Source organism: Melitaea cinxia, chromosome 8 (genome assembly GCF_905220565.1).
Source record: "Melitaea cinxia chromosome 8, ilMelCinx1.1, whole genome shotgun sequence".
Taxonomy (NCBI): Eukaryota; Metazoa; Arthropoda; class Insecta; order Lepidoptera; family Nymphalidae; genus Melitaea; species Melitaea cinxia.
In genome coordinates, this window is record NC_059401.1 from 9,896,706 (window position 1) to 9,909,363 (window position 12,658).

Sequence of the window (12,658 nt, forward strand, 5' to 3'; positions counted from 1 at the left end):
AAAATATAGGATACAATTTTTTAGAATACAATATTTCAAGTTGTTATTTTTATGATTTCAGAACGTTAAACTTCAATAACGAACCGCTGTTGATAGGTGGACTTCATAAGGCTGACCCAGTTTTAGAAAGACCAGGACAAATTCATTCCGATGACTTTGTTGGATGTATGCATAGTATAACAATAAATGGACGTGTGTTGAATTTAACAAATCCCTTAAAATCACGCGGCGTTGAGCCTTATTGTGGGCGAAAAGAGAAAGGAGCATGCTATAAAGAAGATATATGTGGTACTGGAGAATGTTTTGACACCTGGAAAACTCATTATTGTAAATGTGACAATAGTTTAATTTCACCTGACTGCTCAAATTCACTCCAAAGTGTCTCTATAAGTGAAAATGGATTTATATCGTATGTAATTTCAGAAAAACATAGGAGAATGCAATTACTCGATTCTTTTTATGGTGGAAGTACAATATGGGATAGAAAAACTGTAAAAGGAATAGGAAAGATAAATAGATCTAATAATCCTGTCAAATTTTTGTCATTTTTCTTTAAAACACACAAAAAGGATGGAGTTTTGTTTTATGCTGCTACTGACAAATACTATACGCTAATAGAGTTATTGAGAGGAAAAGTGAGTTACATTTCTAAGCAAAATGCTATGGTAAATATGAGTCAAACTGAGCAAGTCGATGTTGCTGATGGGAATTGGCACAACATAACATTAATAGCTCATGGCCGTAGTATAAGATTAATAGTGGATAGTAAAAATGTTGGAGAGGAATTAGATACTGCTGGGGTTCATGATTTTCTAGATCCTTATCTAACAACTATATCTTTAGGTGGCATTAAAGCAGAATTTATTTCAGCTTCTAATAAGTTTGAAGGATGCATAGCTAATTTTACTATTAATAAGGAGGTCCAGCCGTTTGTAGGTAATGGAAGCATTTTCAAAGAAGTAATAAAAACAGGAAAGATTCTCACTGGTTGCCATAGTGCATTTGGTGTTGGAATAGCTCAAAATCCAGACCCTTTAAGTATAGGGATCACTCTTGTCATATCGTTCTTCATAGTACTAATTGTGGCCATTTTTGTATCTTTTGTTGTATTTCGGCTACGTAAGCAAAAGAAAGAAAAAGATACAGTCACGGTTGGAAAAAGTAATATGGTACATACAAAACAGAATGGAGGTCCAGCCATGCTCAACGCACCTAATTTAATAGCTGGAACGAATGACAGCATAATGAACAGAAATGCCCACAATAATGAAACTAGTCTTAATAGTTATATTAATGATAATGCAGATATAATGCGTAACGTTGGCCACATTGTTGGACCTGAATTACTTTCGAAAAAATACAAAGATCGAGAAATAATGAACTTAGATGCTCCAAGACCTCAGCGACCTGATATTATAGAACGCGAAGTTGTCGGTAAAAGTCCAGCCATTAGAGAAGACCACCATCCTTTACCACCTCCTTCATCAAATAATTCTCATCATACTCATGACCACCCAAATGGATTGGATATTAATTCTGAAGTACCCGAACATTATGATCTAGAAAATGCAAGTTCAATAGCACCTTCCGATATAGACATTGTTTATCATTATAAAGGATTCCGTGAAGCTAGTGGCGTGAGGAAATATAAAGCGACACCTCCGCCAATTGCTGGATATCACCATAAACATCAAACTCCTCAGCATAGACATTCTCCACACCACCCAAGTGCCTATCCACCTCGAGTTCTTTCCCAGACATCACAACATCCTCCTCAAGCAAGGCAACATCAGACCACACCATTAGCCAGATTATCACCAAGCAGTGAATTAAGTCAACAGCCAAGAATACTAACTCTTCATGATATATCAGGAAAACCGCTTCAAAGTGCGCTTTTGGCTACAACCTCTAGTTCAGGTGGCGTGGGTAAAGATGCGTTACATAGTAATAGTGAACGGAGCTTAAATAGTCCTGTTATGTCACAGTTAAGTGGGCAAAGTTCATCTGCTGGAAGAAAAACTCCTAGTGCTACGCCACAGGTTTCACAGGTTGTATCTGTAGGTTCTGGTCTTACAGCAGAAGAAATTGAAAGGATGAATGCTAGACAACGAACTTCCAGTCTAGTATCAACACTTGACGCCGTTTCAAGCTCAAGTGAAGCGCCTCGAGTTGGAAGTGTTGGACACCATATGTCTCATAGACATCACTCACCGCCTGTTGACAATAGGAGCTCTACCGGCTCGGATGATGAAAGTGGAAACGATAGTTTTACCTGTTCTGAAATAGAATATGATAACAATAGTATTAGTGCTGATAAACCAGAAGATGTAAGAAGACCAAATGCTACAAGTGGAAATAATAATAAGAAACCTATCCTGCCCTATGAAAGTTTTGATTCTTCATTTCGAGGTTCGTTGAGTACTCTTGTTGCTTCAGATGATGACCTAGCTCCACACGTAAGTTCAGCTTTGTATAGACAGGCCAATGGGTCGCCAGCCCCATTAGGATGGGACTACCTATGGGGACCAAATTTCGAAAGTATGATTGGCGTTTTCAAAGATATTGCTGAGCTGCCTGATTCAGTAAATGGGCGAATGTCATCCTCGCTGAGGCTTCCAAATGGAACACCGAAACCGTCCGAGGAATACGTTTAGATTAAAACGATGTTATCATTGTAAATACTCTAATATTTAGATTTAAAAATATTGTACAAAGTTGTTTGGATCTTGTATCAAGGTCCATATAATTTCCTTCTTCTTGCCATATTTTGTTGAATGTATAGGATATAATTAAGCATTTATTTTAAATGAGTTAATATCATGAACCTCATTGTGTATAATTGTCGAATATTGTGTAGATATTAATATCATAAGACTATGGAATAATTGATAAGTTGTTTAAACCTCTTAAGAAGACAGTATAAAATTAATGACAGTAAAATTTATAATTGTTATAAAAATTAAATTCGTAATGATTGCAATTATAGTTTCTTTATAAATTTTGTAACTATTCACTTAGAATACTAGAGTTTTAAATTTTTACACAACATTAAATTAATTTTTAAAATGTCTGTGTGTATTTATCTGTAGGTACTTTAAACTAAACAGACTATAATTTGGGTGCTATAATGCAATTTTGTAATAGCCATATTATTTGTAAACAACGTGCCAAATGTGTCTTCTTTTCTAACTTACGGACTGATTAAATAGTTTTATATGTAAATAATAAACAGAATTAAATGATTTTGTTTTTTTATTTTATACCAAGACATGATGATTCAAACCTTATATTATTATCAACTAGCTGTGCCCGCGACTTCATTGTGCGAAAAATTTAACAAAATAGTTATTGTCCAGTATGAAGAGTTATGATATAAAAATAAAAATCTAAAATAAAAGTAGTCTAAGTTACTCCTTATTACAATGAAAGTCACGTCAAAATCGCTCCAGCCATTCCAGAGATTAGCCGAAACAAACAGACAGACAGACAGTCAATCAGAAAGAAAAAATGATAAAAAATGTTATTTTGGTATATATACTGTGTATACATACATGTGAATTTAGTAAAAGGCGGTTATTTTAATATTACAAACAGACACTCCAATTTTATTTATTTGTATAGATTACTTGTTATTATTATTACGAAACCTTACCTTATGAAACCTTATTTAACCTTATGAAATGAAATGAATGAAATGGTATTATTTATTTCCCCATACACACACTTAACCAATGTCATAAAAAAATCTACATTTCAAAATAATGAATTAATGACTCATGGTAGCTAACGTCTAATGTCTCGGTAGACATCCCTTTTTATTATGTCATAGGCTTCATTAAATATTACAAAAAAATACTTAACCTAATCAATCCTAGTGTTTACCGAAAGGAAAAAAAAACCGAAGGAAAAAAACTCGGTACTCTTTTCCAAATTTAAGGCCGTTATACAAAAAAAAAAAAACGAAATTCACAGTAGGACTATAAAATGACCAGGACAAGACAGCCAATCGCCACGTGCCACCTGCTTACAATATTTGGAACTATATCTAATGACAGGGAGGGATAAAGAAATAGCCTGGTCAAGCCTAATTAGATCCCATGCCTTTTCATCGTTAGGGTATTTATTCATTGATATCTTAATAAGCTCGCTTACATAAAATTTGCTTAGTGGTTTTTTTTAACTTCTGTAAAGGTAGAAAGATTAAAACGCAGCAATAAAGTTCATATTAAATTACAAACACTCACTGTTGTCTAAGCAATGTAGGTGTATCTCTAACGTCAAAGAGTCAATTTGCACTTTATTATCGCTGCACAAAGTTCAAATTTAATCATTTCTTTAAAAAAAGTGTGCGTGTTCGCGTTGGACTATCTAATATCGCGTTCCGAAACTCAACAAAAGTGATAATATCGCGAATCCTACCAAATTGAATAGTCAAAAAATGTAAGAGCTATAGATCATTAGTACTGATCTTTATTTTGGTTAGCTTCGCGATATTATTTCTTTTGTTTTAGTTTCGGCACGCGACATAAAATGCATTAGTTTTCATGTCATTACATCTGTCAAACAAATCGCGTAAATAAAAATTATGTTTGCTCGCAAACGAAAAAAAAACCGACTTCAATTACATCGACAAGTAATACAACGTAGATTGACGAAAAAATAGTCAAGCAACTATGCGTTATCAAAGATTACTCAAAAAGTAGTTATCAGATCTCGATAAAATTTATATGTGACCACATGATAAACATCAGCTTTCGATTAAATTAAAAATTATCAAAATCGGTACACCCAGTAAAAAGTTATTACGGATTTTTGATAGTTTCCCTCGATTCCTCTAGGATCCCATCATCAGACCCTGGTTTCCTTATCACGGTACCAAACTAGAGATATCCTCTTTCCAACAAAAAAAAGGATTATCAAAATCGATACATCCAGTAGAAAGTTATGCGGTATAATACAACGTAGGTCGACGAAAAAAGCGTCAAGTAAAAACACATTATTAGATATAACTCGAAAAGTAGTTGTTAGATCTCAAATAAATTTATATGGGACCAATTGGCACACACCACCTTTCGATTAAAACAAAATTTGTCGAAATCGGTCCAACCGGTCAAAAGTTCTGATGTAACATACATAAAAAAAAAAAAAAAAATACAGTCGAATTGAGAACCTCCTCCTTTTTTGGAAGTCGGTTAAAAAAGGGTTTTATTATCTTTAATTATTTATTTATTATTACGTCACGATCAGGCCGAATCGGCGCGATCGGGCACGATGCGTCGCGCGTTCTGTGATATACATAACTTGCGTCACTTTTAAATACAGTCACGGTGGTTAATAACCGCTCTAACTCTATGCTATGTCATTAAGGCACACAATTTTTGAATATTTGTCACCTTTAGGTTCCCTCTGTCCCTTTAGATTATTTTCCAATCAGGTCTGAACCCTAAGTTCGCCACTCAGTTTGAAGCCCTCTAGTAGACATCTCAGTCGGGGTTTTTAAGTGGGTCACAGAAGGGCGACCAAAGTTCGTGGAAGCGAAGATACCTTGGTCACCCGAGCTGAACCTCACACACCACCCTATCATTAGGGTGACGGTTCTGTTCAGGAGAATTTTTTGCGCCGACTATAAAATAGGTGAAATAATAATGTGCTGTGTGGCTACGGCACTAAAGAATTTAGCCACCCCCTCTCTTCCCATGGGTGTCGTAAGAGGCGACTAAGGGATAACAAGGTTCCACAACCACCTTGGAACTTAAGAAGCCGACCGATGGCGGTATAACCATCCAACTGCTGGCTTTGAAATACACAGGCCGAAGACGGGCAGCAGCGTCTTCGGTGCGACAAAGCCAGTACTGCGGTCACCAACCCGCCTGCCCAGCGTGGTGACTATGGGCAAAACACATGAGTTCACGTTATTTTTGGCGTAAACTTGTGGAGGCCTATGTCCAGCAGTGGACTGTATAGGCTGTAATGATGATAAAATAGGTAGGACCAAAAAACTGCCACATTCCAAATCTTTTTTAAAGGAACGAAGTCTGTCGGGTCCGCTAGTACATAATATTTTCATAAATTTACTGGTACAAAGGTCAGGATATTGATATCTTTGAACTTCTTCCTCAGAAATTCTTTGCGTACCACGATATATATATATATATAAGGGTGTCCCTTATTTTTCAAAGCTTTTATTTTGAAACACATAGGTCTTAGTTTTGTTCATTTGCTCCTTAAACACTTAGAAATAAATTTTTACCTCATTCATACTACTTGTCACTACACATGTGGTATTATAATCTCCTTTTATGTAATTTATATAGGCAATGCCCTTTTTTTCTTACAAGGTATAAGATGTAGTATTTCCTTTCAATTAAACTTGTATTAGACTACGAGTTGGCACAGTGATGACAGCTATTGGTTGTTACGCATCAGGACGCGGATACGATCTTCTCTTATGTGAATTGTTTGTATTCACCATGTATATATATTTATTTATTTATTAAGGACAAACAACAGAAGATACAATATGTAGTTCATATATGTACATAGTAGTTCGTTAAGCTTGACGTGTCTGTATGTCTGTCTATCTGTCTGCCTATCTGTGTCTCCGTAGCTCGCAAACGGATGAAGCGATTTCAATTTGTTTTTTTTTTCGTATGAAAGGTGAGTTACGGGCGAGTGTTTTAGATATGTTCGATGAAAATCAGTTTAGTCGTTTAAAAGTTGTGGGGGGTAAAAGTGGGGAAGAATAACCGAATGTCTGCAAATATAATCTAGTGAGGTCTCAAATAAAAGCGCATCACGTGCACATTACAATATAATGGGTACAATGAAAATCAGTTGAGCCCTGAAAATACTCTGGGGGTAAAAGTGGGGAAAATACCCAATATCTGCAAATATATGTGGTGGGGAGAAAATGAGGATGGAAATCCGAAAGTCAGTAAATTTACCCAAGTACCAAATGAAATAGCAGATACAAAATTAATAATAAAAATAAATGAAAAATATTTAAAAAAAAAACACTGAATGCCTGTGAATCTATCTTAATGCTGTATCAAATGAAAGAGCACTAAAAAAGAATATTAATGACTTAATCAATAGTTTTAGATTTCGTTTGATGAGAAAATTGGTGAAAATCTGTTTTAAAGTTATGGTTATGGTGTCAAAAAATTGGGACATGGAAATACAATTGTCAAGTAAAAGTATCAACTACTACATCTCAATCTTTGTAATTTTGCTAAAGATACAAAATCTACATTATAATAAGTGTACCTATAAAAAGGATAAAATAAAAATTAAATTAAAAATTAAAAAAAAAACCCTACACAATAACCTGAGTTGCCCTTAAAAGGTAATAATTGTGTTTGCTCGCAAACGAAAAAAAAACCGACTTCAATTACATCGACAAGTAATACAACGTAGATCGACGAAAAAATAGTCGAGCAACTACGCATTATGAAAGATTACTCAAAAAGTAGTTATCAGATCTCGATAAAATTTATATGTGACCACGTGATAAACATCAGCTTTCGATTAAATTACCAGTAAAAAGTTATTACGGATTTTCGAGAGTTTCCCTCGATTTCTCTGGGATCCCATCATCAGAACCTTTTTTTCTTATCACGGTACCAAACTAGGAATATCCCCTTTCCAACGAAAAAAGAAATATCAAAATCGGTACATCCAGTAAAAAGTTATGCGGTATAATACAACGTAGGTCGACGAAACAAGCGTCAAGTAAAAACGCATTATTAGATATAACTCGAAAAGTAGTTGTTAGATCTCAAATAAATTTAAATGGGACCAATTAGCACACACCACCTTTCGATTAAAACAAAATTTGTCGAAATCGGTCTACCCGGTCAAAAGTTCTGATGTAACATACATAAAAAAAAAAAAATTACAGTCGAATTGGGAACCTCCTCCTTTTTTGGAAGTCGGTTAAAAAATAATTAAAAAAACTTAATCTTAAAGTGCCTAAGGATGTACGAGTCTTAATAATTCTAAAAAAAAATACATCACGTTTGGGGGTTCTGGACCTCGTTGCAAATTACAAAGATAGTTTACAAGTTCATGTGATTTTGGGAAGAGATAAATTCCATCGAATTTATTAAGTAAAAACGAGTATTGTTTTTATACTGTTTTCTCTGATAATAAATGTATTTTGCACAAAATTATTAAGTGATTTTGTGTCGGTCAATATAAGTTTATTTTCTCGCTTAGAAATAATGACAACTACTTCCAGAGATCCGTTTCTACATGGAAGGAAGATGTTGCCTAGTTAGAGATAAAAAGAAAAGTTATTTTAAAAGTTAACGATACACCTAAAATAGCCGTAACATTTATACAAGATTTTAATGGTTTGATTGCTCCAAAAGAAAAACAAACGTATTGCTTAATTTTCCTACATTTTGTGCAAGAGAATTGAATTAGTGTTTCCTGACTGTAAAATAGACCTTCTTTTAACTTTATCTTCTTTTAATAAATAAGACCCTATTATTTATGATTTTTTTTTATAGAAAATTAACAATATTTCAATTGTCTTAGGTACATAATAATAATAATTACTGAGGTAAGGCACAGTAGGAATTTCCTGCTCAAAATATGGAGCAGCCCGACTGGGGTAGTATACCTCGACCTTACAGAAGATCACAGCTAAGTAATACTGTTTTCAAGCAGTATTATATTCTTGTTGGTGAGTAAGGTGACCAGAGCTCCTGGGGGAATTGGGGATTGGGTCGGCAACGCGCTTGCGATGCTTCTGCTGTTGCAGGCGTCTATAAGCTACGGTAATCTCTTACCATCAGGTGAGCCGTACGCTTGTTTCCCGACCTAGTGATATAAAAAAAAAAACAACAAAATGGGTGAAAAAATAGCAATTTCCAAAATCTTCAGAGACAAGTTGGCACGGGTTGTTTTTGACGTAGGAAAACAAAACTTTATACTTGAGTAAGTCTAGGTAGTTTAAAAAGAAATATGCATTTCAAAAATCGAAAAAAAAAATTATCTCTAGAAGGGACACCTTAATATATCAGCCGCATTGCCCCATAGCATAACATAGGACATAAAACGATGGTAATTAGTAGCTGAAATACACTAATCTAGCTGCATTGACATCCGTTAATAATCGTATTCTCTTAAAGGTGTAAGCTGCGGAACTCAGTCTATCCGTCAGTCGATAGATATGCGGTCCCCAATGCAACTTATAATCAGTGGTGATTCCAAGAAACACGGTTGAATCAGCAAAATTTAGTTTATCATCATTGGGTTCTGACCGCATATCAGCTTGCTTAACTTTAGTTGCTGGAAATTTCTTACAATTAGTTTTTTTTTTACTGTTATTTATACTAAACCAGTGCACCACTTTAGAGACAGCATTGTTCACATCGTCATAGTTTGTTTTCTTGTCTGCGCAATTTAAAAATTAATTAGGTATCATCAGCAAACAATACAATCTCATGATTCTTCTCAACGAAATATGGTAGGTCGTTTATGTATTTTAAAAATGTAAATGGACCCATAATCGCACCTTCAGTACAAAAGACCTAGACGACATAATATCGCTTACTTCACCCTCTGAGTTCTTTGACCTTAGTTAAGGTAAGAGCTCAGAAGCTTTAGTGTGGTATTTTTAATGCCATAGTGACTAAGTCTTATGATTAATGTGTCATGATGAACACAGTCAAATGCCTTGGACAAAACACAGAATTTCTCAAGGCAACCCGCGACTCCTCCCAGGCACCGACTATTGAAATAAAAAGCTTTAAACCGGTATCATATATTACTTGTCGATGTAACTGAAGTCGGATTTTTTTTCGTTTGCGAGCAAACACAATTACTATAATACATAGGTATAGGTACTATCTATACCTACGTACGTACACGCACAGAGCTAAAATAAAAATAATTGTGTTTGCAGGCAAATGAAAAAAAACCGACTTCAATTATATCGGCAAGTAATATAACGTAGGTAGACGAAAAATTAGTCAAGTAAATACGCATTATCAAAGATTACTCCAAAAGTTGTAATCAGATCTCGATGAAATTTAAATGTGACAACATGCTGAACACCGGCTTTCGATTAAATTAAAATTATCAAAATCGGTTGGTATGGTACCAGGGATATCTCCTTTCCAACAAAAAAAGAATTATCAAAATCTGTTTCATAAACGACGAAGTTATCCCCGAACACACATTATATATATGGTCAAATTGAGTAACCTCCTCCTGTTTTGAAGTCGGTTAAAAAAAGCAAATCTAACGATATTTGATATAATGATTCACAAACAACTATAATGAATCCTCCAACTCCTTTTCCTGAAATTTCGATGAAATCCTGATTAAATACATTTAGTTAAGCAACTATGCTTACCTTCGTGTTATTATCACTATCAAATGAGCCGAGGTATATGTCGCGCTATGACCTTCGTGCTACAAACGATTAAGTGGCATTGGTGTAATATATTCATTTAATTAATTATTGATAATCAGGTACCTACCAAAATAACCTTATGAAAACCACGTATAGACAAAACGGCTAAGTTAGGTATTATAATAATATATCCTTTTAGTTATTTTATTGAACTGTATATGAAATGAAATATATATCGATATATGTATTATCTTATCGACCGAAAAACCGACCGTTAAAGACATGAAGATGAAAATTAATGTGAACTACGTCGCCGCTGAGAAAAAAAACAGAATTTCAGCGAAGTAGATCAGTTAATGTCTAAAGGTGCGAGTAGCCGCGATAACGCGAGCAGTCACGAGTTACATTCCTACTCGGAACAGATATTTTACATTACAACTAAACTACAGAATCTTTTCCATGTGGTACAAAGGTTAGGACTAAACTCACCACGCAGCTTCACAGTGCGTATCCATTTAATAGTGTGGATCGTATCGTTATGGAAAATATTCGCTAGCAATATATATATATATATATATATATATATATATATATATATATATATATATATATATATATATGAGAATGTTTCTTTTTGTTTTTAACCGACTTCCAAAAAAGGAGGAGGTTCTCAATTCGACTGTATTTTTTTTTTAATGTATGTTACATCAGAACTTTTGACCGGGTGGACCGATTTCGACAATTTTTTTTTTAAATCGAAAGGCGGTGTGTGTTAATTGGTCCTATTTAAATTTATTTGAGATCTAACAACTAATTTTCGAGTTATATCTAATAATGCGTTTTTACTTGACGCTTTTTTCGTCGACCTACGTTGTATTATACCACATAACTTTCTAGTGGATATACCGATTTGGATAATTCTTTTTTTCTTAGAAAGAAGATATCCCTAGTTTAGTACCATGATAAGGAAACCAGGATCTGATGATGGGGTCCTAGAGAAATCGAGGGAAACTCTCGAAAATCTGCAATAACTTTTTACTGGGTGTACCGATTTTGATAATTTTTAATTTAATGAAAAGCTGATATTCATTATGTGGTCACATTTAAATTTTATCGAGATCTGATAACTACTTTTTGAGTAATCTTTGATAACGCGTAGTTGCTTGACTATTTTTTCGTCGATCTACGTTGTATTACCTGTCGATGTAATTGAAGTCGGTTTTTTTTTCGTTTGTCTGTAAACACAATTATATACCGAGCATATATACAACAATTTTTTTTTTCTTTTATTGATTTTAGGGACTTTTGTCCTACAAGGACACGCCAATCCCATTAAAACTTTTACAAAATAATCGGAACACGCACAAAAAACTTAAACAAAAATACCTCAATTACTAAAATCTAGTTACATTAATCAAACAAAGGATAATTTATAAAAATCAAAAATCATTCTAACAGATTCTGATAAGGGATCCGCTAGAATACTTTGCACTGCCCCAACATTGAACGAACAAAGTTTTAAGTTCCTAAACAATACTTGTCTCTGAGTCTGCAATTTGATACATTCCATCAACAAGTGATATAAATCTTCTTTAGTTCCACATGTATCACAATTAGGAGAGCCAATTTTTTTCATAAGGAATCCAAAACTTTTTGATGGAATATGTCCCGACCTAAGACGATGAGCTATTATAATATAAAATCTACTTATTTTGTAATGGTTAAACCAGGGCACGGGAGGAGGCTGACTTTGAATCGTGCGATACCAAATTCCTTTAATTTTGGATATTTCATCGAAATGTTCTTTCCAAATACCATAAATATCTTTTTTGTATTTAACTAGAACTTCTGAATAATCTGGTAGTATATTAATTTCTTTTCCTGACTTTATCCCTTCCTTAGCTAATCGGTCAGCCTCCTCATTTCCACTGATGCCGATATGGGACGGCACCCATTGTAAAATTACATTGACATTAATATATTGAAATTGGTACAATTTGCTTATTATATTATAGGCTATAGGTAAACCTCTTTTCCCTAAACTATACCCTTTATGATGTTGCAATTCACTTCTACTGTCTGTCAATATAACAACATTTTGTAAGCCCAAGTTCTGAACATATACACAACAATTTATTATTTGTTATAATTATGTGTGCCTACTGTCTATCTGGGAAGCTATAAAAAAAAAAAAAAAATTTTTATTTCAGGTAACAAATGACCCATAGAAGCAATTTTACTGACAATTCAAAAAAGTTGTGTTGTTGTATTGTTCAGTGACATTAAAAAAGT

At 34.1% G+C, this 12,658-nt stretch overlaps 1 protein-coding gene across 1 annotated transcript in view; it reads left to right on the top strand.

Annotated features, from left to right (window-relative positions):
- Nucleotides 1-2,967, top strand: part of LOC123655917 (cadherin-related tumor suppressor) — a 117,407-nt gene extending 114,440 nt beyond the window's left edge. Inside the window, exon 9 of the mRNA XM_045591659.1 lies at nt 62-2,967. Coding sequence (XP_045447615.1) covers nt 62-2,654 — 2,593 coding nt within the window. The 3' untranslated portion in view covers nt 2,655-2,967. The remainder of the gene's footprint in view (nt 1-61) is intronic.
- Nucleotides 2,968-12,658: the final 9,691 nt, after the last annotated feature.